This window comes from Bombina bombina, chromosome 7 (assembly GCF_027579735.1).
Source record: "Bombina bombina isolate aBomBom1 chromosome 7, aBomBom1.pri, whole genome shotgun sequence".
NCBI lineage: Eukaryota > Metazoa > Chordata > Amphibia > Anura > Bombinatoridae > Bombina > Bombina bombina.
Window position 1 is genome coordinate 85094402 of NC_069505.1, and position 27161 is coordinate 85121562.

General features: G+C 36.1%; 1 protein-coding gene across 1 annotated transcript; it reads right to left on the bottom strand.

The window, feature by feature from the left end:
- Positions 1–576: 576 nt before the first annotated feature.
- LOC128636242 (mucin-5B-like) lies at positions 577–25500 on the bottom strand. The gene is made up of 6 exons (XM_053689280.1): positions 25477–25500; positions 23000–23095; positions 14969–15088; positions 7126–7177; positions 2921–3029; positions 577–932 (listed from the first exon to the last, which is right to left on the bottom strand). Exons 1-6 carry the CDS (start codon positions 25498–25500, stop codon positions 734–736), a joined length of 600 nt encoding a protein of 199 aa, XP_053545255.1. The 3' UTR covers positions 577–733.
- Positions 25501–27161: the final 1661 nt, after the last annotated feature.

Consider the following 27161-nt stretch of genomic DNA (forward strand, 5'->3'; position numbering starts at 1 on the left):
GCAGATACATTTAAATAAAGTCATTATTGAAGTTCATTGGTTAGAGAGTAGAATACTCTAAAGGGAGTTCTATCAAATCAAGCTTGTTCAAGCATGTTTGTAAGAATATGATGAGGAGGTGTCTCTTATTTAGAGTATTCTTTGGTAAATATGCAGAACACTCCAAGGCACTGTGCTGTTTGGAAATATTAGGTGAGTAGGAAAAAAATTAAAAAAATTGCTTCAGAGTATAGGAATGTACTGTTGTTCATGGGAGATCATATGAAAAACATATAGCCAAAGCAAACACTTCTACATCTCGCTTGACATATAACATGATTAATTATTTACATACATTCTCTTATATTTTATTTTGTAATTTATTACATACATATGTATTGGCAAGAAGTCCTCATGCATACTACTTGGAACGATTCTATTGAGCATTTTCTTTACAGAATGAAATAAAGACTAAAGTACCAGTACACAAACAATTTAGAAATAAGGTTTTGGCATTTAATAATGTGGTAATGAGCATACATTTTTATTGTAAGCTTAAATATATAAGGACTCCGTTTTTAAATGTCCTTGATGATATGTTTTGTCTTATGTTAAACACTAATACCTAATAAAGCTTAATTTCTAGATGTCTTGGGTTTTATCTACTCATCATTAACATTAGTATGCATGTAAACCAGTAGTGGGGGCCTGTGCATATGATGGCTTGGTTGACTTTCAGCAATTCCTCTATAGCCTATGGCTTTATAGTAGTTGAAAGCAAATCATAAGAAAATTTCACACATTTGAGGACATCACAGCCACATTCTTCGATAAAAGTATAAGAGTGGTTAACAGTGGTGCCATTTTGACATGTCAGTTTACAATCCTTCATACTGGTCTTCCGAGGTTGACAACAGCTACATTTATTTTCCATCATGAGAGTCATAGAATATCTGTAAAGTATCTCAGTGTTAATAACAATAACAACAATGAGGTGCAAAGCTTAAACATTAGGCATGGCTTTTAACTTCATTTAACAATTGCATTTTTATTGTATATCGCTGAAAGTTAATAATGCATTGACTCCAACATTTAAACAGTTTACAAGCAATTTTGTACTTTATTAAAGAAGAATAAATTGTCCGTGTTGCTTAATAAACTTTTAATTAAACTACACATATTAACAGATACATATATACTGTATGTATATATTCATATACATATATATTTACAAACTGCTGCCATTGCTGCGCTATTTACCCCCAGCACTGTGCGAGTTCTCATGCCATGTCTCACCGCATGAGAACGAAGCTCCCTTTTGAGCCCATGGAAGCACCCTCTCATGAGTGCATTGCTTCCCAGCAATGCGAACGCGAGCTCGCAATCACACTGCTTTCAACTTGCAATACCAGCACACATTATCGTGTTCTGGTATTACTAAGTGTAGCGTTAATATCGCTTTTAAGAAAGCGATATTTAGCGCTCTACTTTTAATCTGGCCCTTGTGTTTAATGTCCTGTTAAATCCTTTGCAGGCAGAAGGTAGAAGTATAGTAACTTGCATCCTCTCCAGTAGCTGAGGCGTTAAAGGAACAGTAAAGTCATAATTAAATCTTCATGATTCAGGTAAAGCATGCAATATATAAAAATACACTTTCCAATTTATTTATATTATCAAATGTGCTTCATTCTTTTGTATCCTTTGTTGAAAATCATACCATATCCTTTACTGTATCATTGTATACTATAAATGGCCAAGTGTGTTTGTCCGAAGCTGTCATGCGCAGTAGAGATAGGACAAACACACCTGGCCTTACAGTCCCTACCTGATCTGCCGTGCGAGCAGAAGTGGGTGTGGCCGGGCGTGGGCCTGACCGAGCGTCAAGGGGGCGTGACCGAGCCTGAAGGTCCGTGAAGGGGCGGGTCTGGGTGGGCCGTGAAGGGGCGGGGCCGGGCGGGCCCGTGAAAGGCTGTGCAGACTGAGAGCTCAAAACAGCTCAAAAGAGGGGAGAGAGGGGTAGGGAAAACATAAGAAAGGTGAGAGACAGATCAAGAGGGGAGATAAAGAGAGCACAAGAGAGAGAGAGACAGCAAAAGAGAGGAGGAGAGAGAGATCAAAAGAGGGGAGAAAGAGAGAGGGGGAAAGAGAGAGAGAGAGGGGGGGGGGAAGAGAGAGAGAGAGAGGGGGGGGGAAAGAGAGAGAGAGCGGGAGAAAGAGAGAGAGAGGGGGAGAGAGAGGGGGAGGATAGAGAGAGAGAGAGAGGGGAGAGAGAGAGAGAGGAAGAGAGAGAGGGGGGAGAGAGAGAGAAGGGGGGAGAGAGAGGGGGAGACAGAGGGGGAGAGAGAGAGAGGGGAGAGGGGAGAGAGAGAGAGAGAGAAGGGGAGAGAGAGAGAGGGGAAGAGAGAGAGGGGAGAGAGAGAGAGAGAGAAGGGGAGAGAGAGGGGGGGGGAGAGAAAGGGGAAGAGAGAGAGAGGGGAGAGAGAGAGGGGAGAAAGAGAGGGAGAGACAGGGGGAGAGAGAGAGAGAGAGAGAGAACGCAAAAGAGAGGGGGAGAGAGAGCACAAAAGAGAGGGGGAGAGAGAGAGCGCAAAAGAGGGGGGAGAGAGAGAGCGCAAAAGAGGGGGGGAGAGAGAGAGCGCAAAAGAGAGGGGGAGAGAGAGAGCGCAAAAGAGGGGGGGAGAGAGAGAGCACAAAAGAGGGGGTAGAGAATGCAAAAGAGAGGGGGGAGAGAGCGCAAAAGAGAGGGGGAGAGAGAGAGAGCTCAAAAGAGAGGGGGAGAGAGAGAGCTCAAAAGAGAGGGGGGAAGAGAGTGCGAAAGAGAGGGGGGAGAGAGAGCAAGGGGTGGGACCGCTGAACCCTGCAAAAAATGGCCCGTGTGAACGGGCTTTAGGACTAGTATATTAAAAAATGGTATGCCCTTTTACTGGTAGATTTGACTTACCCACTCGTGGAGTCACAGTAACCTGTACAGTACGCTACTTCCACTTCTGTTTCAGTTACACAGTTATCAAATGTGATATTCTCATTTGTTAGGAATTTTGTACAAACATCTGTAAGAAAACACAGTATAAATTGTTTAATCTTAAGTAACTATTATTTATACCTAGAGGAACATGGAAGTGGTTTATATACTTATGAATCGGATCCAGTAACATTAGTATGAGGGTCAGTATAACTGAACTTATTTCTTAATTAATGCACAATCTTACCCTATAATCAGTGAGTCTTTCTGACTTGCTTTATATATTATAAAATAAATTAAGGTCTGCATCGGAGGAAGTCACTCACAGGGTCTTTCCTAACAAACATATAGTATTTATTTTGACGTTTCGGGTATCACCCGTTTTCAAAAAACAGCATAACAGTAAACAGTATACTACTCACCCGCTTTAATACCCCTGCACGGCAAACATTAGAGCGGTGCTCACCTCGGCACCCAGAAGTTGCCCGCCATCACGTGAAGCTACGTCACGCGAGTAGTCATAGCGTCACGTGATGGCGGACAACTTCTGGGAGCCGGGGTGAGCGCCGCACTAATGTTTGCCATGCAGGGGTATTAAAGGGGGGGAGTATACTGTTTACTATTATGCTGTTTTTTGAAAACGGGGTGATACCCAAAACGTCAAAATAAATACTATATGTTTGTTTTGAAAGACCCTGTGAGTGACTTCCTTCGATGCTGACTTTACTTATTTCTGAAGTGCACCCAGAGCGAGGAGAGCTTATGAAGCCCTATGTAGCTGGAGTGCCGCTACACCTTCTACAATAAAATAAATTAATATAACAATATAAATGTGAGACAACTCATTTGAACTATAATAAATATGGAATTGGTCGCAATTGTTCGGAAATTTGGTCACAATAAATAGTTTCCAATTTGGGCAAATTTGTGACTTTTTTTTTTTTTTTAAATCACAATTCCAAATAGATTCGGCTGATAAAAGGCCCTAGCCAGGAATGAGTTTTCAACATTTCTGGTGTTTTGGAAATGTGTAAAATCAACCTTTTTTCTTCTGATACCATCCTGGTAAGTGTTAAATAATCTGAATGCCATTTGTATATGGTACGTTATTTGTGTATAGAATATCGTAATTATTTCTCTTAAGAAGATGATTTTCGGGACTTCTGGGTTTTTGTTTCAAATCTGTGTAAAAAACTAGGTGGAACAGTAATTACAATGCCACTATTTCTGATAGATGTTATGATAAAAAAAAATACAATCATGAAAATGCAAGTGTGAAAGAAAAACAAACCCTTTAAGAAAGCAATTGATAAAAAAACAATTTTATTTCTCATTTGCTGTATGAGATATCATGTACAAGCCTATTATATATATATATATATATATATATATATAGACTCTATCTGAGGAAGGGGTGAATGCCCCGAAACGTCACTGCCGAATAAATAATTTGTTGTGTTTAAATCCAGTGAGTGCTTATCCTTATCCAGATATATATATATATATATATATACACAGTATATATACACATACATATGAAACCCTAAAAGAGTGCACACAATCTCAGTCTACATGTCCTGTTAATTTAGTTAATTTAACAATTAATTAAATTAATTAATTAATTTAAAAATTAATTTAATAAGGTAAACAGTCAGAGATCATTCAGAGCTAGTACCTGGAGAAATATATTTTAATAATGTTGACAGCATCACTACTAAATCATCTTTATTAGACATATTTTAAGAAGATTAATAATTCATGGAACATTCAAGGAAAGGTCTTATATATTTATATTCAAAATACCCCTGGGCTACTCATTGAATCATTGAAATGAGCTGGAATCACAAGGGAATGATGGAACCCTAACCACAGATTTTCTTCCTAATGATGATTCGGGACTATCACTCAGTGAAGGGTAAGCAACCACGGAGAACAACCCTGTCACTACTCCTGCTGATAGCTCTTTCAAGCAACAAATTATAAATGGTGACCCGTGTTTTGCGCAGCTTGCCTCCTTTCATCAGGATACAGGTATCTCTGAGTGTTATATCTTTAATGACACCTCATCTACAATCCTGAAATCGGTCCATCAGCAGTATGACATATTATGGGATGTTGCTGTGGCGGTATACTTTGCTGCCCCGGGACACCTTTACTCTTATCTCCTGAAACTGTGTTTTGAAGTAGTCATGTTTAAGGCCCTCTCGCGGCAGCTAACGTGAACATATTCCTCATCAGGAGGGGTATAGGTTAAAGCTTTCATGGACTCTTTTTATTAGACAGATGTCTTATCAATCTGGGGGACATTTTTGTTTATCTCTTGATTTATAAAGTTAATAATTACCATGTTTGGCATTAGAATTACTGAATATTCTCTTTTAGAAGCTTTATTATTTAGCTTAATGGGATACTGAGCTACCCATGCTGATTTTTATTAGTAAAGAACAGGCTGCTGATATATTTACATTAAATAGCAGCATACCACTAGATCCTAGATGCTTCCTAATATGGCTGGCCTACTTGTCCTTGGGTATAGGGCCCGTACCTCAGTGGCAAGGTTTAATTATATAGGATAGTGGAACACATGTTCTTTTTCATTATGGTACTGGTGTAACAGCATTTCAGTTCAAAGCCTGTACAGGCTCTACTATATTATATTGTTGCAGAGGCTCAGTCTTCCTGTCCACTTTGGGATAATTGTAGGCATAGGCTTGAGATGACTACAATTGGTGCTTATTCATATAATCTTTCCCAATGGTTAAGTGCCATACCAGAGCCTAGCAAACATTATTCTTTAGAATTTTATTTCATACATTATTTATAGGCTAATCATACTATATGAAGTGGTTTTGCAGTTTCTTAGTATGTAATAGGCCTAGCTAACATTACTACCTAATAAACAAATGTTATCCTCATATTATCTCAGCTTATTACCTGTGTTTAATAATATAATCTTACAATCAATATCTATAATTTAAATATTTATAAAAACCTCAAGGGGTATCTTCCTCCTTATATGTGTGCATCTATGATATGAGTGAACTCCCAGATATTATGGGCATATACAAGTTATATGACAAAAAATCTCAAACCTCTCTCAAACCATATACCCTGCTCCCTGTCATGATAATATACTTCATTTCACTAGTCTCACAAAAGGCTGCTCTCTTTATATTTAAAGCTTGTTTCAACTCTATAGGTAGTAAAGCATAAGTAATATGACCCCACTAAGACAATATTAATATTGAAAGTATTTTATCATCATGCTGTCCTGATAAATAATTACCCCACCAACTTATATTAGTGGATTTACTCGGATATAGAAAGCACGGTTTCTCTCGTACCAACCGCAGTTAATCTAACATTTCTATATAGATCACATATACAATAGATTTATGGAAATCTGGTATATATACTAATTGACATGTCTATAACTCTTGGCCCCACACCCATGTGGTTATAGATCTGCCACAAAACATGTGGCTACTGCTTACATGTTTCCCTCACTCACTGGTTCTGGAAATCCTTTGGGAAAAGATGAGGGCTTTGAGCATGTATGCATGACACCCACTATTTTAAAATTATATCTGGGGAGAAGGCATAAGAGATGTGACCTAGGTGGCTGAAGATAAAGTTGTTTTGCTTGAGAGGCACAGATCTGGTTGTCTACAGAAGTGTTAGGTGATCAAAAGGAAGGCAATGCACAATTAAAAACTAGGTATATGTAATCTTGGTAGATATTTGGACATTTTTGGGTAGGATTTGGACAATACAACATTTCTTTGAAAGTTAAAAATAAATAGATTAAGGATGGACAGCAACAGCAGTACCAAGCTTCTAATTTTGGATGATAGTTTAATTTGTAGAATGACATTTCACGGCTAATATCCAAGAGTGGGTTGCTAGTGTAGAGTCAGCAATAAAAGAGGAGTGCCAGCAATCCATCAAGGGAAAGCAATAGAGTTGGTCATGGGCACGGACTGTAATTGACTGGGTGATCTCAATACATTTTATGAGTATGGCTGGTCATCTCCAGTTTGTGAAATCTGCATTTTTATAGGGAAGTGAAAGAGATGGGACAGAGCTATGTAGTAACTTATGAAATATGCAGTGACTGGGAGTTGTGAATGTATGTACTTAATACACCACTTTATCTGGTACAAATCTATTTATAATTCACTTACCTTTAAGCTGGCAAGTAGGACAACACCCATCCTCGTCGGTAATTATTGTACCCTGCAAGACAACAATTGGTAGCGATAATTATAAGAAGAAGCATTTAGTTATGTAAAATGTATTTTGTTCTGAAAAACAGACTTTAACATTAAACCAATACAGTTGTATCACTTATGTACTTCCTATTTAGGCTTATTGAATGATATGTAAAATAAGGAACTGGATCTATCAGCCAATGAGCAGGAAGCATTTAGCAGGAAGTACATCACTGCTTTTAGCTTACTGCTCGTTCATATTAAAGGGACAGTTTACTGGAATTTTGTTTCCCCCTAAATGTGTTTCCACTGACATGTAATACCAACTGCAGGGTATAAAACATATAAACTTGCTTCTTTAGATTTATTTTTAAATTAAATAGCTGTTTTTGTTCTTTGAAATCCCAATCCATTAAAATGGGCTTATTTTGAGGGAAATCAGATCTCCTTATTATATCACTTTCTGTACACACAAATGCTTTTTTTATATTATATCTGTCTGTATACCAATACTTAGTCCCTGATGATCAAAACATTGTGGTAATGGTGATATTTTAAAAATGGATCCGTTGGGCGATCAAGATTGCTGGAGAATATTTAAATACGGCCGAAATCAGTGTTTGAAAGTGAGTCTCGCTGAGAGGCATTTTACTCTACGGGGCCGAATTATCTAGCTCTGAAAGGAGCTTGATGCCCCAGTTTCCACGCGAGTCTTCAGGCTCGCCGGAAATAGCAGTTATGAAGCAGTGGTCTTAAGACCGTTGCTCCATAACTGGTCCACTGCCTCTGAGGCTGTGGTCTGCAATCCTCCCGATCGTATACGATCGTGCTGATTGACACCCCCTGCTAGCTGCTGATTGGCCGCAAATCTGCAGGGGGCAGCATTGCACAAGCAGTTCTGGTGAACTGCTTGTGCAATGTTAAATGCCGGCAGCATATGCTGTGGGCATTCCACTTTGTCTGTCGGACATGATACGCTACAGTGTATCGTGTCGGACATGATACGCTACAGTGTATTGTGTCGGACAGAGATTAATAAATTGGCCCCTACATCATGTGAGTGGCAATGCTTTTCTGATACTTGTTAATATTTTAAAAGCATTATTGCTAACTATATTAAAGGTATAATGTAAATGATCCCTTTACACAGTATGGCAAAACAATGTATCAACTGAAACTTAACCCTTTTTGTTAAAATACAATAGGGAAACTATGACATCAATAATACACCTATAGAAGCTGTGGAATTTTGGTTAAATTATACATGTTTATAGGGTTAGATAACAAGTGAAGCGCTAAATTATCATGCTAACGCAACCGTGTTAATTTGCCCTGTGAGCACGATAAATAGAGGGCAAAATGTTTTTTTATTAAAAAAAATCTAGCATTTTTTGTTTAATAGAACAAAACTGCACAAGGCAATTTTTGGGCTTTAAAGTTATTGGGAGTGGGGTGTTAAAAAAAAAAATAGCACAGAACAGTGCCTTTACATTGCGGTCTATGGGAACTGTGTGTTCTCATAGACCGCAATGTAAATATATATGCATGTGCTTATATATTTAAGTGTTAATATGTGTACATAGATTATATTAACACATAAATATATATGTACTGTATATATTCATATACTTATATATTTAAAAATGCTGACCTTTGCTGTTCAAGGTTCTGATGCTGTCTCTGACGGCATCAGAACAAGGCTCCTATAGGAGCCTATGGAAGTGCGCTCTCGTGAGCGCAATGCTTCCCAGCAATGTGAAAACAAGCTTGCATTCCCATTGCGATTTACTTGTCCGCTGGTATTACAAAGTGGAGCGGTAATATAGCTTGCATACAAGCAATATTTAGCACTCCACTTGTAATCTAGCCCATACTGTCGGCTAGATTACGAGTTGTGTGTTATGAGTGAAAAAGCAGCATTATGGCTCTTTTTCACTACCGCTGCTATTATGAGTCTTTTTTGTTTTTTCGTCACGCAACGTAACTACAGCAGCTTTCAAAAAGTCCTTTTTCAATGGGACTCACATAGCGCTGGTATTACGAGTTTGCCTGTACGGCCAAAAAGTGACAGCTACAGCCTATACCGCCAAGATCCATAACGTAAACTGAAAGTCAGTAGTTATGGCTTTTATGTTACAGAGCCGTAACATAAAACTCATAACTAAAGTGCTAAAAAGTACACTAACACCCATAAACTACATATTAACCCCTAAACTGAGGCCCTCCCGCATCGCAAATACTAAAATAAAAATATTAACCCCTAATCTTCCGCTCCGGACATCGCCGCCACTATAATAAACATATTAACCCCTAAACCGCCATACTCCCGCATCACAAACACTAGTTAAATATTATTAACCCCTAATCTGCTGTACCTAACATCGCCGCAACCTACATTACTGTTATTAACCCCTAATCTGCCGCCCCCAACATCGCCACCACTATACTACAGTTATTAACCCCTAAACCTAACCCTAAGTCTAACCCTAATGTAACCCTAACCCTAATACCCACTAACTTTAATATAAGTAAAATAAATCTAAATAAAAATTACAATTAATACCTAAATAATACCTATTTAAAACTAAATACGTACCTCTAAAATAAACCTAAGCTATCTACAATATAACTAAAAGTTACATTGTAGCTAGCTTAGGTGATATTTTTATTTTACAGCTAAGTTTGTATTTATTTTAACTAGGTAGACTAGTTAGTATATAGTTATTAACTATTTACTAGCTACCTAGTTAAAATAAATACAAAGTTACCTGTAAAATAAAACCTAACCTGAGTTACACTAACACCTAACACACTATAATTAAATAAATTACATTAATTAAATACAATTCTAAATTTCTAATAATTTCTAAATTACAAAAAAAAATAAACACTAAATTACACAAAATAAAAAAGAAATGATCAACTATTTAAACTATTTACACCTAATCTAATACCTCTATCAAAATAAAGTTGTCCTCCAGGCGGGCAGAAGTCTTCATCCAGGCGGCATTTTCTATCTTCATCCTTCCGGCGTGGAGCGGCTCCATCTGCAAGACATCCGGCATGGAGCATCCTCTTCTTTCCACGGCGACTACAGAATGAAGGTTCCTTTAAGGGACGTCATCCAAGATGGCGTCCCTTGAATTCCGATTGGCTGATAGAATTCTTTCAGCCAATCGGAACCTTCATTCTGTAGTCCCCATGGAAAGAAGAGGATGCTCCGCAACAGATGTCTTGAAGATGGTTTTGCTCCGCGCAGGAAGGATGAAGATAGAAGATGCTGTCTGGATGAAGACTTTTGCCCGCCTGGAGGACAACTTTGGCCCGCTTGGATGAAGACTTCTGCCGGCTTCGATGAGGACTTCTGCTGCTTAGATGAGGACTTCTCCCGGCTTCATTGAGGATGGATGTCCGGTCTTCAAAAACTGTAAGTGGATGTTTGGGGGTTAGTGTTAGGATTTGTTAAGGGTTTATTGGGTGGGTTTTATTTTTAGATTAGTGTCTTTGGGCAACGTAAAAGAGCTTAATGCCCTTTTAAGGGCAATGCCCATCCAAAATCCATTTTCAGGGCAATGGGGAGATTAGGTTTTTTAGATAGGATTTTATTTGGGGGTTTGTTGTGTGAGTGATGGGTTTTACTGTTGGGGGAGTTGTTTGTATGTTTTTTTACAGGTAAAAGAGCTGATTTATTTGGGGCAATGCCCCGCAAAAAGCCCTTTTAAGGGTTATTGGCATTTTAGTTTAGGCTAGCGTTTTTTTATTTTGGGGGGGCATTTTTATTTTGATAGGGCTATTACTATTTACTAACTAGTCTACCTATTTAATATAAATACAAACTTAGCTGTAAAATAAAAATAACACCTAAGCTAGCTACAATGCCACTATTAGTTATATTATAGCTAGCTTAGGTTTATTTTACAGGTAAGTATTTCGTTTTAAATAGGTATTATTTAGGTATTAATTGTAATTTTTATTTAGATTTATTTTAATTATATTAAAGTTAGTGGGTGTTAGGGTTAGGGTTACATTAGGGTAAGGGTTAGACTTAGGGTTAGGTTTAGGGGTTAATAACTGTAGTATAGTGGCGGCGACAATGGGGGTGGCAGATTAGGGGTTAATAACAGTAATGTAGGTTGCGGCAATGTCAGGGGCAGCAGATTAGGGGTATAAAAGTGTAGGTGGCGGCAATGTCAGGGTGGCAGATTAGGGTTAATAACTGTAATGTAGGTGGAGACGAGGTCAGGGGCAGCAGATTAGGGGTGTTTAGACTCAGGGTTTCTGTTAGGGTGTTAGGTTTAAACTTAACTTTTTCTTTCCCCATAGGAATCAATATGGCTGCGTTATGGAGCATTATGCTCCATTATTGCAGGTGTTAGGCTTTTTTTTAGCCGGCTCTCCCCATTGATTTCTATGGGGAAATCGTGCACAAGCACGTAAAAACAGCTCACTGCAACTCACCACAGCGCTGGTATTTGGGTGCGGTATGGAGTTCCAAGGAGCTCAACGCTGCAATATGGCCTGCTAACGCCGGGTTTTTGCAAACCTGTAATACCAGCGCTGCTAAAGATGAGCGGTGGAAATAACTTGCACGTTAGTAGCGAGCCAGCCATAACGCAAAACTCGTAATCTGGCTGTGTATTATTTATATGTATTTTATTCTATAATGCTTTAATATGTATTTTAATTATTGTGATTTTAAAAATCGTGTGTTTTTTGCTTTTGGCGGGTTTTTTTTTTTTTTTTCTTTTTTTTTAGTTAGATTTTGTGTTTGTGATATTAATATTTCATAGAAGACAGTAGCCACTACTTTCTAGTTGGATTTATTTATTGGCTATATAATTTTTCACTGTGCAGAATGTGTTTTAGTTATAATACTGCTACCACACTGTAACTAGCATGTCGTTAATATAGAACTCGTTTCTCACAATGCAAGCGCAATATTATAAGTATAACATGCTCAGAACAGTGAGAACTTATATCAGCAATATATAAATACAACTAGAAGGTAACAGTTACTGTGTTCTATAAAAAATATTAATCACAAACACAAACTCTTCCTAAAAGAAGGAAAACAAAAAACTCACCCAAAGCAATATCCACAAGGTCAGATTAAAAATGGAGCACTAAATATTGCTTGCATGTATGAAAATGTGCGCTGCTATTACAAGCTAATCGCAATGCGAATGCTATTAAGGTAGAATATACCAATATATACTAATATTAAAGGGCCATGATACCCAAATGTTGAAAGACTTGAAAGTGATTCAGCATAGCTGTAAAAAGATGTCTAGAAAATATCACCTGAACATCTCTATGTAAAAAAGAAAGATATTTTACCTCAAAAGTTCCTCAGTAGCCACAACCCATTGTAAAGGACTTCTAAGCAGCAAATCAGTATGTCTGTCCAGGGACAGCGGAAGGAGCGAGCATTCGTGCACACTCATCTTATTTCCCTATTCAGTGTAAGGAAGTTTACAATGAAATCTCATGAGAGTTAAGTGAAATCTCATGAGATCACAGTAAAAGAGTCCATGACCTCAGCACTGTTGATGCTGATTGGCTGCTGTTCATTTCTTCTTTTTTTTCTTTTTTTTACCTGCAGCTGGGCAGCAGCTGAGTATAACTTTTTACACAGAACTTACTCTGCTGAGCTGAGGAAGCTGTGAGGTAAAATAACTTCCTTTTTTACATATAGATGCTCAGGTATTATTTTCCTGTCAGTTTTTTACAGTTATACTGCACTAGTTTCAAGTGATTTAGCATATGAGTATTATGTCCCTTTAAATAATTTCAATGTTTGGTGCCCAAATTGTCATTCAGTCAATTTAAATTTCATTATGGAATTAATTTGTGCTTTGGATACCTTAAGTAACATTTATAAAGAGCAGACAATGTTATATTATTACAAATTATGCCCCCACCCGGTAACTTCATCATGCAACCGGGCTCGCAAAATGTTCTGTGGAGAACACTAATAAGCCCCACTGGTTCTTTCCAGTAGTAGTTTGGAACTCTTCCACCTTCCTTTCTCTCTCCACCTAGCTTTTCTTTACTTTTCTGCTTTCATACTATTCGCTCCCTCTTACTGCCCTCTCTGTAACCAAATATAGACTCACTTGAGTCTTTCTGACATGAACACACAATACATAATCTGGAAACATATGTAATGAAATGTGTACTATGTTCTCAAACGGTGCAAATAAGTTAGATAATATTGGTATCCTTTTCATAATAGATCATATTATTGCCAACAAAATATACCAGGAGAATGCTTGTCCCACTTTAGGGCAAGATTACAAATGGCTATTTTGGGCTCCCAGTCGTGTGTTAACTTGGTTAGACGGAGGTTTTTTGCGTGCATCGGGTTTCACTTATATTATGAGTTGAAAGTAAAAGTAAAAAGCCTCCGTCTAGCGAAGTCACAACGGAATTAACATATTCCCCCATAGACTTTAATGGAGCACGGAAACTGAATAAACCTAACACCTACACTTGCACACTAACCCACATCGCAATAACTCACCTACTCTAATAATCCCTAAACTGCCACACCCCCACCGCAAATTACCCTGCTACAATATTAACCTTCTAATCGCCACATAGCCAACGCAAAGCAGTCCGCTACACTATTAACCCCCTAACCACCACATAGCCCACTGCAAAATAGCCCGAAACACTATTAACCCTTAAACTGTCACCCCCAGATTGCAATCTACCCGCTACACTATAAATCTCTAAACCAACACATAGCCCACTGTAATTAACTCACTAGACTATTTACCCCATAAACCGCCACAAAGCCCACCACAATTAACTCCCTACACTATAAATCCCATTACACACCATATAGCCCACTGCAATTAACGTCCTACACTATTAACCCCCTAAACCACCACATATCAGGTTGTAAAAGAGAGAGAATAGAAAGCTTCTGTTAATTGTGTTTTTCAAATACAATTAAAGGGACATGAAGCCCCAAATTTTTCTTTCTAGATTCAGATAGAAAATACAATTAAATACAATTATTATTTTTAATGTAATTCTATTATCACATTTGCTTTGTTGTTTTGCTATTCTTTGTTGAAGAGATATCTAGATAGGTAGTGCTGCCATCTAGTGCTCTTTCTAATGTATAACATTGTTGCAAAACTGCTGCCATATAGTGCTGCAGACACGGGCACGCTCCTGAGCTTACATTCCTGCTTTTCAACAAAGGATAACAAGAAAACAAAGTACATTTGATAATAAAAATGTATGTTCTATCTGAATTGTGGAAGAAAATATATTGGGTTTTCTATCCCTTTAAATCATACCAAGGTACATAACTAATTAAATCATACCAATGTACATAACTAATTAAATCATACCAATGTATATAACTAATTAAATCATACCAATGTATATAACTAATTAAATCATACCAATGTATATAACTAATTAAATCATACCAATGTATATAACTAATTAAATCATACCAATGTACATAACTAATTAAATCATACCAATGTACATAACTAATTAAATCATACCAATGTATATAACTAATTAAATCATACCAATGTACATAACTAATTAAATCATACCAATGTACATAACTAATTAAATCATACCAATGTATATAACTAATTAAATCATACCAATGTATATAACTAATTAAATCATACCAAGGTATATAACTAATTAAATCATACCAATGTACATAACTAATTAAATCATACCAATGTATATAACTAATTAAATCATACCAAGGTATATAACTAATTTATTTTAAAAGATTCCATTACTGAATAAATGTTGTTGATAAATAATAACATACCTCTTGACACTTTGAAAGGTCTAAGGGTGCACATACAATGTTTTTCTCCTTCAAAACAAAGTTGTCATCGCAGACATATGTGGTGCAGGGTTTTCCTGGAGGTGTAAATGTTTGTCCAGGCTAAAAGAAATAAGCAATGGTTTGTATAATTCCACATAACAAAAAGTATAATTATTTTAGCAAAAAATCAATCAAATAAATTAACAAAAAAAATAATTAAGTAAATAAAAAACAAAAGCGATGTTAAGATGATATCTTTAATGGCTGGTTAGCTATCACCAATCTATTGTGTCTGTTATTTTTATTATTATAATTATTATTATTTTATTTTTTATAAATAAAAAAAAAAGGAATTATTATACTTTCATAGAGGTGTATTTGTTACACACACACACACACACACACACATATATATATATAAATATATACAAACACACACACACACACACACATATATATATAAATATATACAAACACACACACACACACACACACATATATATATAAATATATACAAACAAACACACACACACACATACACACACATATATATATATATATATAAATATATACAAACAAACACACACACACACACACACACATATATATATATATATATAAATATATACAAACAAACACACACACGCACATATATATATATATATATATATATATATATAATATGTAGAATATCAAAATAGACCAGCACATTTCAACATTGTATTTCTTTTGTTTATGAAGACCCTGAGAGTGGCGGACAGACATACATTTTTCTGCACTGTATAGAAATTGAATAATGGAGAGTCCAGTGCTGACAAACAAATGGATTAATACATTAAAAATTTCTAAAAAAAATCCCAATTTTCCTTCTGTTTAAAGTTTTAGTCTAAAACATCTTGAAATATTTATTTGAGAACTAATTAAATATACTGTACATTCTACAAGTTCTTTTTAAATAAGCAATAATGAAAGGGATTTAAAGGTAAGGCATATGTCAATGCATCTCAAGTGGTCCAACATAGGTTGCTTGACCATTTTTTATTTTCCTATTTTTTTAGTGATTACCTCTATGTATTGGTATTGAAAACCCACCAGTTTTTATTTTTATTTTACTTGGTTTAACCACAGCAGCCATCTTTGTGTCATGCATATGACAAATTTTGGTTACACAGATGTTTACGGAAACCTCAATATCTCAGCATAGGATGGTCCTAGCACCTTGTAACAAAACTGATTTCTAAATCACATTAGACATGTGTGTTTAGTTTCATTCCGATTCAAATCAATTCAAATTTCTGAATTACCCTAGCAATGAAACTAAACTATATTCCGAGTGCATTTGTAACGAATAAATCCAAATTAGCTCAGATTTATTAGTTACATTTGAAAGGCCATGGACTAATCACAATTCAGTATAAAAATGAAATTTAGTGAGACTTAATGAGAAAGAACAGTGAAATAATTCTCAGCTAGATTACGAGTTTTTGTCGGTAAGGCTTGCAGTGCTAACGAACATTTTTTTCTCACCGCTCACTTAAGACAACGCTGGTATTACAGGTTTTTACAAACTTGGCGTTAGAAGAAAAGTGAGCATAGAGCAAAATTTTGCTCCACATCTCACCTCAATACCAGCGCTGCTTAAAGTAGCGGTGAGCTGCCAAAATGTGCTCGGAGCGGGTCCATCTTCAAGCCAGCCGATGTGGAGCATCCTCTTCCAACGACATCCAACTGAAGAATAAAGGTACCTTTAAGTGATGTCATCCAAGATGGCGTCCCTTGAATTCCGATTGGCTGACAGAATTCTCTCAGCCAATCGGAATTAAGGTAGAAAAAAATCCTATTGGCTGATACTGATTGGAACAGCCAATAGAATGTGAGCTCAATCCTATTGGCTGATTGAATCAGCCAATAAGATTTTTTCTACCTTAATTCTGATTGGCTGATAGAATTCTATTAGCCAATCGGAATTCAAGGGACGCCATCTTGGATGACATCACTTAAAGGTACCTTCATTCTTCAGTTGGATGTCGTTGGAAGAGGATGCTCTGCGTCGGCTGTCTTGATGATGGACCCGCTTCACTCCGAATGGATGAAGATAGAAGATGCCATCTGGATGAAGACTTCTGCCCATCTGGAGGTCCTCTTCTGCCCGGATTGGATGAAGACTTCTGGCCGTTTGGAGGATCACCGGTTGGGTGAAGACGTCTCAAGGTAGGGTGATCTTCAAGGGGTTAGTGTTAGGTTTTATTAAGGGGGGATTGGGTGGGTTTTAGAGTAGGGTTGGGTGTGTGGGTGGTGGGTTTTAATGTTGGGGGGGATTGTATTTTTTTTTTACAGGTAAAAGAGCTGATTACCTTGGGGCAATGCCCTGCAAAAGGCCCTTTTAAGGGCTATTTGTAATTTAGTGTAGGGTAGGGATTTTTATTATTTTGGGGGGCTTTTTTATTTTATTAGGGGGATTAGATTAGGTGTAATTAGTTTAAAATTCTTGTAATTGTTTTATTTTCTGTAATTTAGTGTTTGTTTTTTTGTACTTTATTTAATTTAATTGTAATTAATTGTAGTTAGTTTAGGTAATTAATTTAATTATAGTGTAGTGTTAGGTGTAATTTTAACTTAGGTTAGGGTTTATTTTACAGGTAAATTTGTATTTATTTTAGCTAGGTAGTTATTAAATAGTTAATAACTATTTAATAACTATTGTTCCTAGTAAAAATAAATACAAAGTTGCCTGTAAAATAAAAATAAACCCTGAGATAGCTACAATGTAACTATTAGTTATTTTGTAGGTAGCTTAGGGTTTATTTTATATAGTAGGTAAGTATTTAGTTTTAAATAGGAATAATTTATTTAATTGTAGTAATTTTATTTAGTATAATTTAAATAATATTTAAGTTAGGGGGGTTTAGGTTTAGGGATAGACTTAGGTTTAGGGGTTAATACATTTAATATAGTGGCAGCGACGTTGGGGGCGGCAGATTAGGGGTTAATAAATGTAGGTAGTTTTGGCGATGTTATGGACGGCAGATTAGGGGTTAATAAAATGTAACTAGTGTTTGCGAGGCGGGAGTGTGGCAGTTTAGGGGTTAATATATTTATTTAAGTGGCGGCGATGTCCGGTCAGCAGATTAGGGGTTAAAAACTTTATTTAAGTGTTTGCGATGTAGGGGGGCCTTGGTTTAGGGGTTAATAGGTAGCTTATGGGTGTTAGTGTACTTTTTAGCACTTTAGTTAAGAGTTTAATGTTATGGCGTTAGCCCATAAAACTCTTAACTACTGACTTTTAAATGCGGTAACAGTCTTGACAGGAGAGGGTGTACCACTCACTTTTTCCAAGACTCGTAATACCGGCATTAGGCAAATCCCATTGAAAAGATAGGATACGCAATTGACATAAGGGGATTTGCGGTATGCTCGAGTCGTGGAATAAATGTGAGCAGTACACCTGTACCTGCCAGACTCGTAATACCAGCGGGCGTTAAAAAGCAGTGTTGGGACCTCTCAACGCTGCTTTTTAAGGCTACCGCAAGACTCGTAATCTAGGCATCTGTTTGTATAACTTGGAACCATCTGAATCAGCATAACACATACTGAACTTCTGAATTTACAAATCGAATCTGAAATGAATAAATGTGAATACATCCAAATTTATTCGAATCTGAATGAATACAAAACGAATACATTTGAATGTATCCAAATTCGAATCGATCCGAAATGAAATTTGAAAAAAATCAGAATTAGTCCGAAACGAACCAAAACAAATTTTTCCACTGTGCACGTCTAAATCACATTACAAACATACATGTACATATATAAACATTTTGCACATTCTTGATCCTTAGACTTAGATCTTAAGTCCTAATTGCTGAACCTGAAACTTTTACAGATATCAATCCTTTATGGCAGCACATTCTGCTGTAAATATGTTGATTTTGAGATTTCTCTGTTTACAGAGCTAGGGCTAGTAGAAATCTAGCATTTTTAGAAATTACAATATTAAATATGTTTATGATTGACATACAATAGTTTATGCTTGTCAATGAGCTCTAAAATTGTACTATATTTGATATTGGCAACAGTGAAGCATGATCTATCATGTTGGTGCTGGCACAAACATAACATTAAGGCAGGAAGTCTGGCCTCTGCATGTCTGGACATGCCCAAACCTGCCCAAAAGTGTATGGACACAGCTTGTCAGTGTTTTGGCTGTATTTATGTGGATTAAATGCTAGGAGCTGGAGTGTGTTAGTTTCAAGTGATGCAGGAATATATTGTATCCAACAAACAGTGTCATAAACAGAGCTATTTGTTTCTCCTGTAAAAAAGCAGTAATTGACTTCAGCTCAGAAGAAAATGAGTAACTGTGTTCAAGGGTAGGATGTGATGTTACATCAGTTTGTAAGTATAATGAAAACAAATTTCTATTCAAATATAATCACCTATTTGGTAACAGTTGTTGCAATCTCTTGGAATATCACAACAAACCTATTACATAAGGACTACAAGAAATTTGATTAGAGCACATATCAAAAGAAAAGAACTATCCTCTAAAACTTGTCCCTGGTAGGTCACTGTGTCCAATCTGTTTGTGATTGAAAAAGAAACACATATGGAGCAGAGAGAGAACGATGTATTACCCGAATATTCTCTTCAGAAGGTTGACTCAGTTTGAACTGCTCTTGGAGTATTTCCTGCATCTGAGATTAGGAAGATACGTGCAGATAAAAAACAAAGTGCTTTGTGAGCTAAAATATGAAGGATTTCTTAAACTTTACAAAGGAATTTGTAAGAATTGTTTGAGACGATTCCAGAGTATAACAGTCTCAAAACTCTGTCAACAGAAAAATATGACAGTAATTGATGCCTTAAAGAAAAGTGTCAAGTAGCAAATAAAGAAGACAAAGTTAAAATTCTCAGTCTATTACCAAGCTCATGGTCCCGGAACAAAATAAGGAAGGAATTCAATGTCTGAGAATGATTCGTGAAACTAAGCAGAAAACTAGTGAAGGTACAGGGAATCTTTCACGAGATTATCCATTGTATATATATATTAAAAAAACAAGAAGATTTTTATTTAACTATGAGAAAGACTTTGGTATAAAAGCCAAATGGAACATATTTGCAATGTCCCGTGACACAAATGCATATGTGATAGGGTTGGAGGAACAACTAAGTGGGACACAACAAAGGAAAACAAAGAGTCAAATCCACACCCCTGATAATATGTTGCTCTTTTACAATAGGAAGATAAAGGGGGGTTACGTACATCTATGTCAAAAGCAAGAAAGTAACTGAATTTTTTGAACTGAAACTCAAGGACAGGTTTGATAAGTATGAGAGAACTCCAGGTACAATTTTTTTATTGTTTTGAGGCAGTATCACAGAGTACATCTGCATTGCAAAAGTTGGAAGATCATGCAGTGATGAAATGTGTCCCCCGCCTGATTATGTGGAATAATGACTGTGTCGCTTGTCTTTATGATGACCAGTGGTGGTTAGACTTGATTGAGGACATCAGGAACTCTGTGATGTTTTTGTAAAACATAGACCAAGAAAATCATTTAGACAACTGTAGACAAAGCATGAGTTCCCATGAACAATGTTCTCAGAAAACTGAGACCTGTCGAGTTGACTGCCACCGTAATGTTCCCACAATAATTAAACATGTAGCTTGAATTTGTGGTGTGTCAATCATAAACATAATTAGTGTAAAATACAGTTCATTTGTATTATTTGTTATGCTTATATTACATCTTGTTATTTTCTCAAAATGCATGAATTCTCCAGAATTCTACTAGCTCTAGCTCTGTAACCAGAATAATCTCAATCTCAAACTTTGTACAGGAGAATGCTATCACAGAGGACTTATATATGTAAACATTTTAGGCTCCTATCTAGATAATAAATCTGAAAGTGAGGGGAATTGTTTTTTTTTTAAAAAAAATGTATACTTTATAGACCCATACAAAAATAAAAAATAAGGGAAGTCTCAAACCTGAAACATTCTGCATGCAGTATACTAAAATTACCTAGATACTTCCTAAAACATTTTACAACTGAGACCTTTCCCATTAGAAATTGTTCCTACAGGGAGTGCAGAATTATTAGGCAAGTTGTATTTTTGAGGATTAATTTTATTATTGAACAACAACCATGTTCTCAATGAACCCAAAAAACTCATTAATATCAAAGCTGAATAGTTTTGGAAGTAGTTTTTAGTTTGTTTTTAGTTATAGCTATTTTAGGGGGATATCTGTGTGTGCAGGTGACTATTACTGTGCATAATTATTAGGCAACTTAACAAAAACAAATATATACCCATTTCAATTATTTATTTTTACCAGTGAAACCAATATAACATCTCAACATTCACAAATATACATTTCTGACATTCAAAAACAAAACAAAAACAAATCAGTGACCAATATAGCCACCTTTCTTTGCAAGGACACTCAAAAGCCTGCCATCCATGGATTCTGTCAGTGTTTTGATCTGTTCACCATCAACATTGCGTGCAGCAGCAACCACAGCCTCCCAGACACTGTTCAGAGAGGTGTACTGTTTTCCCTCCTTGTAAATCTCACATTTGATAATGGACCACAGGTTCTCAATGGGGTTCAGGTCAGGTGAACAAGGAGGCCATGTCATTAGATTTTCTTCTTTTATACCCTTTCTTGCCAGCCACGCTGTGGAGTACTTGGACGCGTGTGATGGAGCATTGTCATGCATGAAAATCATGTTTTTCTTGAAGGATGCAGACTTCTTCCTGTACCACTGCTTGAAGAAGGTGTCTTCCAGAAACTGGCAGTAGGACTGGGAGTTGATCTTGACTCCATCCTCAACCCGAAAAGGCCCCACAAGCTCATCTTTGATGATACCAGCCCAAACCAGTAATCCACCTCCACCTTGCTGGCGTCTGAGTCGGACTGGAGCTCTCTAATCCAGCCACGGGCCCATCCATCTGGCCCATCAAGACTCACTCTCATTTCATCAGTCCATAAAACCTTAGAAAAATCAGTCTTGAGATATTTCGTTGCCCAGTCTTGACGTTTCAGCTTGTGTGTCTTGTTCAGTGGTGGTCGTCTTTCAGCCTTTCTTACCTTGGCCATGTCTCTGAGTATTGCACACCTTGTGCTTTTGGGCACTCCAGTGATGTTGCAGCTCTGAAATATGGCCAAACTGGTGGCAAGTGACATCTTGGCAGCTGCACGCTTGACTTTTCTCAGTTCATGGGCAGTTATTTTGCGCCTTGGTTTCTCCACACGCTTCTTGCGACCCTGTTGACTATTTTGAATGAAACGCTTGATTGTTCGATGATCACGCTTCAGAAGCTTTGCAATTTTAAGAGTGCTGCATCCCTCTGCAAGATATCTCACTATTTTTGACTTTTCTGAGCCTGTCAAGTCCTTATTTTGACCCATTTTGCCAAAGGAAAGGAAGTTGCCTAATAATTATGCACACCTGATATAGGTTGTTGATGTCATTAGACCACACCCCTTCTCATTACAGAGATGCACATCACCTAATATGCTTAATTGGTAGTAGGCTTTCGAGCCTATACAGCTTGGAGTAAGACAACATGCATAAAGAGGATGATGTGGTCAAAATACTCATTTGCCTAATAATTCTGCACTCCCTGTATAGGTGGACGTTTCAGTGATTTTCCTGATTACATTAGGACTTAAGATCTAAGTCTAAAGATCAAGATTTTGTAAAATCTTTATATATGAACACATTCCTTGTAATGTAATCTATAGATCAGTTTTTGTTCCAAGAAGCTAGGACCATCCTGAGCTGAGATATTGAGGTTTTCGTAAAAATCTGTCTAACCAAAATGTTTTGTTCGCCATGACACAAAGATGGATTTCGTAGTTAAAACAAGTAAAATAAAAATAAAAAACTGGTAGTTCTGCAATACCAATACATTGAGGTAATCATTAAAAAAATAGGAAAATGGTCAAGCAACAAACCCGACAATTATTGGACCACTTGAGATGGATTGACTCGTATATATAGAAAGTAAAGTCATACCTGCAAATTATATGTTGTATCATCCACCGTAAACACACATGCATTTCTTGTGCATTTGCCACAGCATGATCCAGTAATCTCTTCATATACAGATCCCTAGTTGTGAAAACAGAAGCAGAGATTATACAATTTCCTGCTTATGACTGTCAACATGGAAGCAGAGTTTACTAAAAATGCTTCCTATTCAGAACTGCAACTGCAACATAATACAAACTGAAGAAAACATAAATTATATAAATTATGTATACATACAGTACATACTGTATGTATATATATATATATATATATATATATATATACACACAGTATGTACATATACATGCATACACACATACAAACATACATACATACATACATACATACAGTATATACATACATACATACATACATACATACATACAGTATATACATACATACATACATACATACAGGTAGAAAACCCTTTATCCAAACTGCATGGTACTGGAAAATGTTTGGATTTCGGTATAGTTTGGATTTTGAAATATTTGCATCTTTTTGTAAACAACAATATTTTATGTCATTTAGGTAATATTTACAATGTCATAATACAGCTAATGCATGTAACTAAAATCTAGTTGTATATATTTTTTAATACTTTTGTTTACAATGTACCCACACAACACAGTGCTTTAATCAGAAAGGTAATATTTGTTGTTTTAAATAAATATAGACTATTATTTGCATTTTAGAGCACAAAAAACAAAACAAAAAAAGGCAGAGAAGATTGTGCCTTACAGGCAGGGACAAATAGTAATTTTTTTATCATTTTATTTTCAGAATACGTTTGGATTTTGGAATTCTGGATTTGGGAATTTCTACCTGTATATATCACAAAGCATAATATCCTTTTGTGTCTATTTATATAAAACAAATAATCAAATTTTCTGTAATAATAGTTATATAGAGGAATTTTAGGAATCCCATTTATTCATCATACTAAAAAGACATCACAGACCTAAATTGAAACTATCTTTATTTAAAAAGCAGGAATGTAAAGCTTAAGAGCCGGACCATTTTTGGTTGAGAGCCTGGGCTACGCTTGCTTATTGGTTTGATAAATATAGGCAACAATAAGCAAGCGCTATCCAGGGTGCTGAACATAAAATGGGCTGGCTCCTAAGCTTTAAATTTGTTTTTTAAATAAAGATAGCAAGAGAATAAAGAAAAATTGATAGTAGGAGTAAATAAGAAAGTTGCTTAAAATTCCATGCTCTAGCTGAATCATTAAAGAAAAAATTAAAGTTAAGTATCCCTTTAAAGGGCCATTATACACTCATTTTTTTCTTTGCATAAATGTTTTGTAGATGATCTATTTATAAAGCCCATAAAGTTTTTTGTTTTTTTTTTAAAAATGTATAATTTTGCTTATTTTTAAATAACTGCTCTGATTTTCAGACTCCTAACCAAGCCCCAAAGTTTTATTTGAATACCGTCAGCTACCTTCTCCAGCTTACTCCTGTTTGTGTAAAGGATCTTTTCATATGCAAAAGAAGGGGGAGGGGGGAGTGTCTTATTTCCCACTTACATACAGTGGGCTTTCCAACTGCCTTTTCAACAAAGCTAAACTGAAAGCTTCTAAGTACGTTTTTAAACCATTTTATACTGGATTTTTATATCAGTATCTGTGCATCTTATTCTTTATAGTAGTGTCTATTACATGCAGTTATATGAAAATGAGTGTATACTGTCCCTTTAATATTAGAATGTGAAACATTGCTTTTTCCATTCACTCTTAAAGCCTATATAAAGAAGTCATGTTTCTAAAAATTTACAGGAGCACGGTAGCTGAGTTGTAAATTTGCTGTGAAGGCCAAAGGACACACTAAACTAAAAGCTGTGTAAGCAATTAAACACCCGGGCTGCACTAAAAAGCATGAACTTAGCACCATTGACAACTAGGGGTGCGCTGTGTGTATCCCTATGTTTGAGTTAGATCAAGGAAAGTGTGATAAGTTTAGTGTACAGGATTTGTAGACTTCTTCTACTAATAGTACCCTCTGTTTTTCCTGTGCTAATGGAATTGCTTTTAGTGACCTGGTTGTCAGAACTGATCCTACAGGTGTTTTGGTTCCAAGACCTATGGGGAGATGTTAAATGGCCTCTGCTAATTGTGATCTGTGCTTGGTAATTCTCTATGGAAGTCCTGGCATTCCTGTTTCTGGCTTCAACCCCTGATCCTGGTGTGTTTCCTGCTTTATTGTCTTTGTCTCATCAATGCCTGTGCTTTGAGCTGTTGACTGATCAGCTCTTCTGACTATTGTTCTGCCTCACCTTTTTGCTGTGACATTTGATTCCTGTCTGCCTTCCTGGTATTGAACCATGGCCTGACTACTGACAACTCTTCTGATCATACCCTTACTACTGCTTCCTGCTGTTGTCCTTTTATGGCTAATCAGGCTTGGACCTTAAACACATCTCCTGCAGAATTGGTTCCAGCAAACAACCAACCTTTTTACCTTATAAACGGGTGTGGTAGACATCTTATCAATACACCCAACCACTTGAAATTCTAATTTTTATCTTAATCAAACATCTCTTACTCTACATTTAAAGCCATATTAATAAGATTTTTTTTAATGAATGCTGAGATTAAGTTTTAACACATATGAAAAAAGTATCAAGTTGTAGTGAAGTCACTTTACCAATAAAATAATATCCGATCGCATAATGACATTTGCCTTCTCAAAAAAATTTCTAAATGTTTCAATACTTATTAATGGTTATACATGATTTAAAAGCATAAGCTCTGGCAATATAGGAATAGTGGTTACACTTCTTGTCCATTATCTCTGAGTAGGAAAAATAAATAATGGAAGGTATCTCTACTCCCCATATCAGCACATGTAAGAGTTATACAAAATTCATGACAAAGAACTTACAGGTTCACAGGTACGGTTAAAGCAGATTTGGCTAATGGTGATTACATCAAATGTATTCTTCAAATTATCACATTGATAATAGACACAGGGATCATCAGATGAATTCCATTTTTCTCCAGGCTAGAGACATATAAAATAACAATCAATTTTATTTAAGGGACATTAAAATAAATGTATTAGAAATAGCGTATTACTGTGATTCTATACTACTGCCAGTATTGTGGATGTAAACATTAAGATGTGTGCAATTAAGGAATACAAAAAGTAATTATTTAAAACATGTTTAATTATTTGTTTGCAATATATTACCATTATATAATTAGCCAGTTTATCTTGTAATTTAATTTAGTTTTTTGTTTTTTCACATCTGAATTTTTCAAGATTACGCTATGTAGTGCCTCTTTGTTCCTTCTGTTTTCTCAACTTAGTAATAAAGAAATTTAAATGAGTTTGTAAAAATGTATTTACAGGTCATGAAAGTAAAAAATAAACGTTCATGATTTAAACAGAGCATGCATTTGTAATATATTTTAACATGTTAATATTTACTGTATTCTCTTTGCAGTATTTGTTAAAAAGCAACACTACTGGAAGATAGCTGGTGATTAGTGTCAGTTTCTGGCAAGATATGTTCATCTAGTTCCCAGTAGTGCCTTCCTACGCTAGAGCTGAATTTAACCCTTTTACATGGATTAAATACAGCGTTATATCTAATCAACAGTGCAATAATAAAACCCTACCCTATACCTTTGGTATCATTTTTTGAAAAGCAAACCTAGGTAAGTTCAACAGCATCAATGCACTACTAGGGGCAAGGAGGTGATTGGTGGCTACACATATGCCTGTTGTTATTGGCTCACCATAAGTGTTCAGCTTACTATGAGTAGTGCATTGCAGCTCTGGAGCTGTTTTTAACTATGAGTTTAACCACATTTTATTTTTCTATATGTTATGCCTCTTTAAAGAAATTTAAAAGGTGATATCGTTTTCTAATGCTGATTTTTTTCTTTATTTCTTACCTCAAGAAAAATGGTTGTTCCATTATCCAATGTTTTAATGCAAGACACTTGTTCACATGTACCACAGCATTCTCCTTCAATTGTCAGTTTTTTATAACCCTATAATAAGGAAAGTTGTATACAATTACATTACAGGGACAATCTTTTATGATTCAGATAGGTCATACAATTTTAAACAGCTTTCCAATTTATTTTACCTTCAAATTTGCTTTGTTCCCTTGGTAGTCTTTGTTGAAAGCTAAA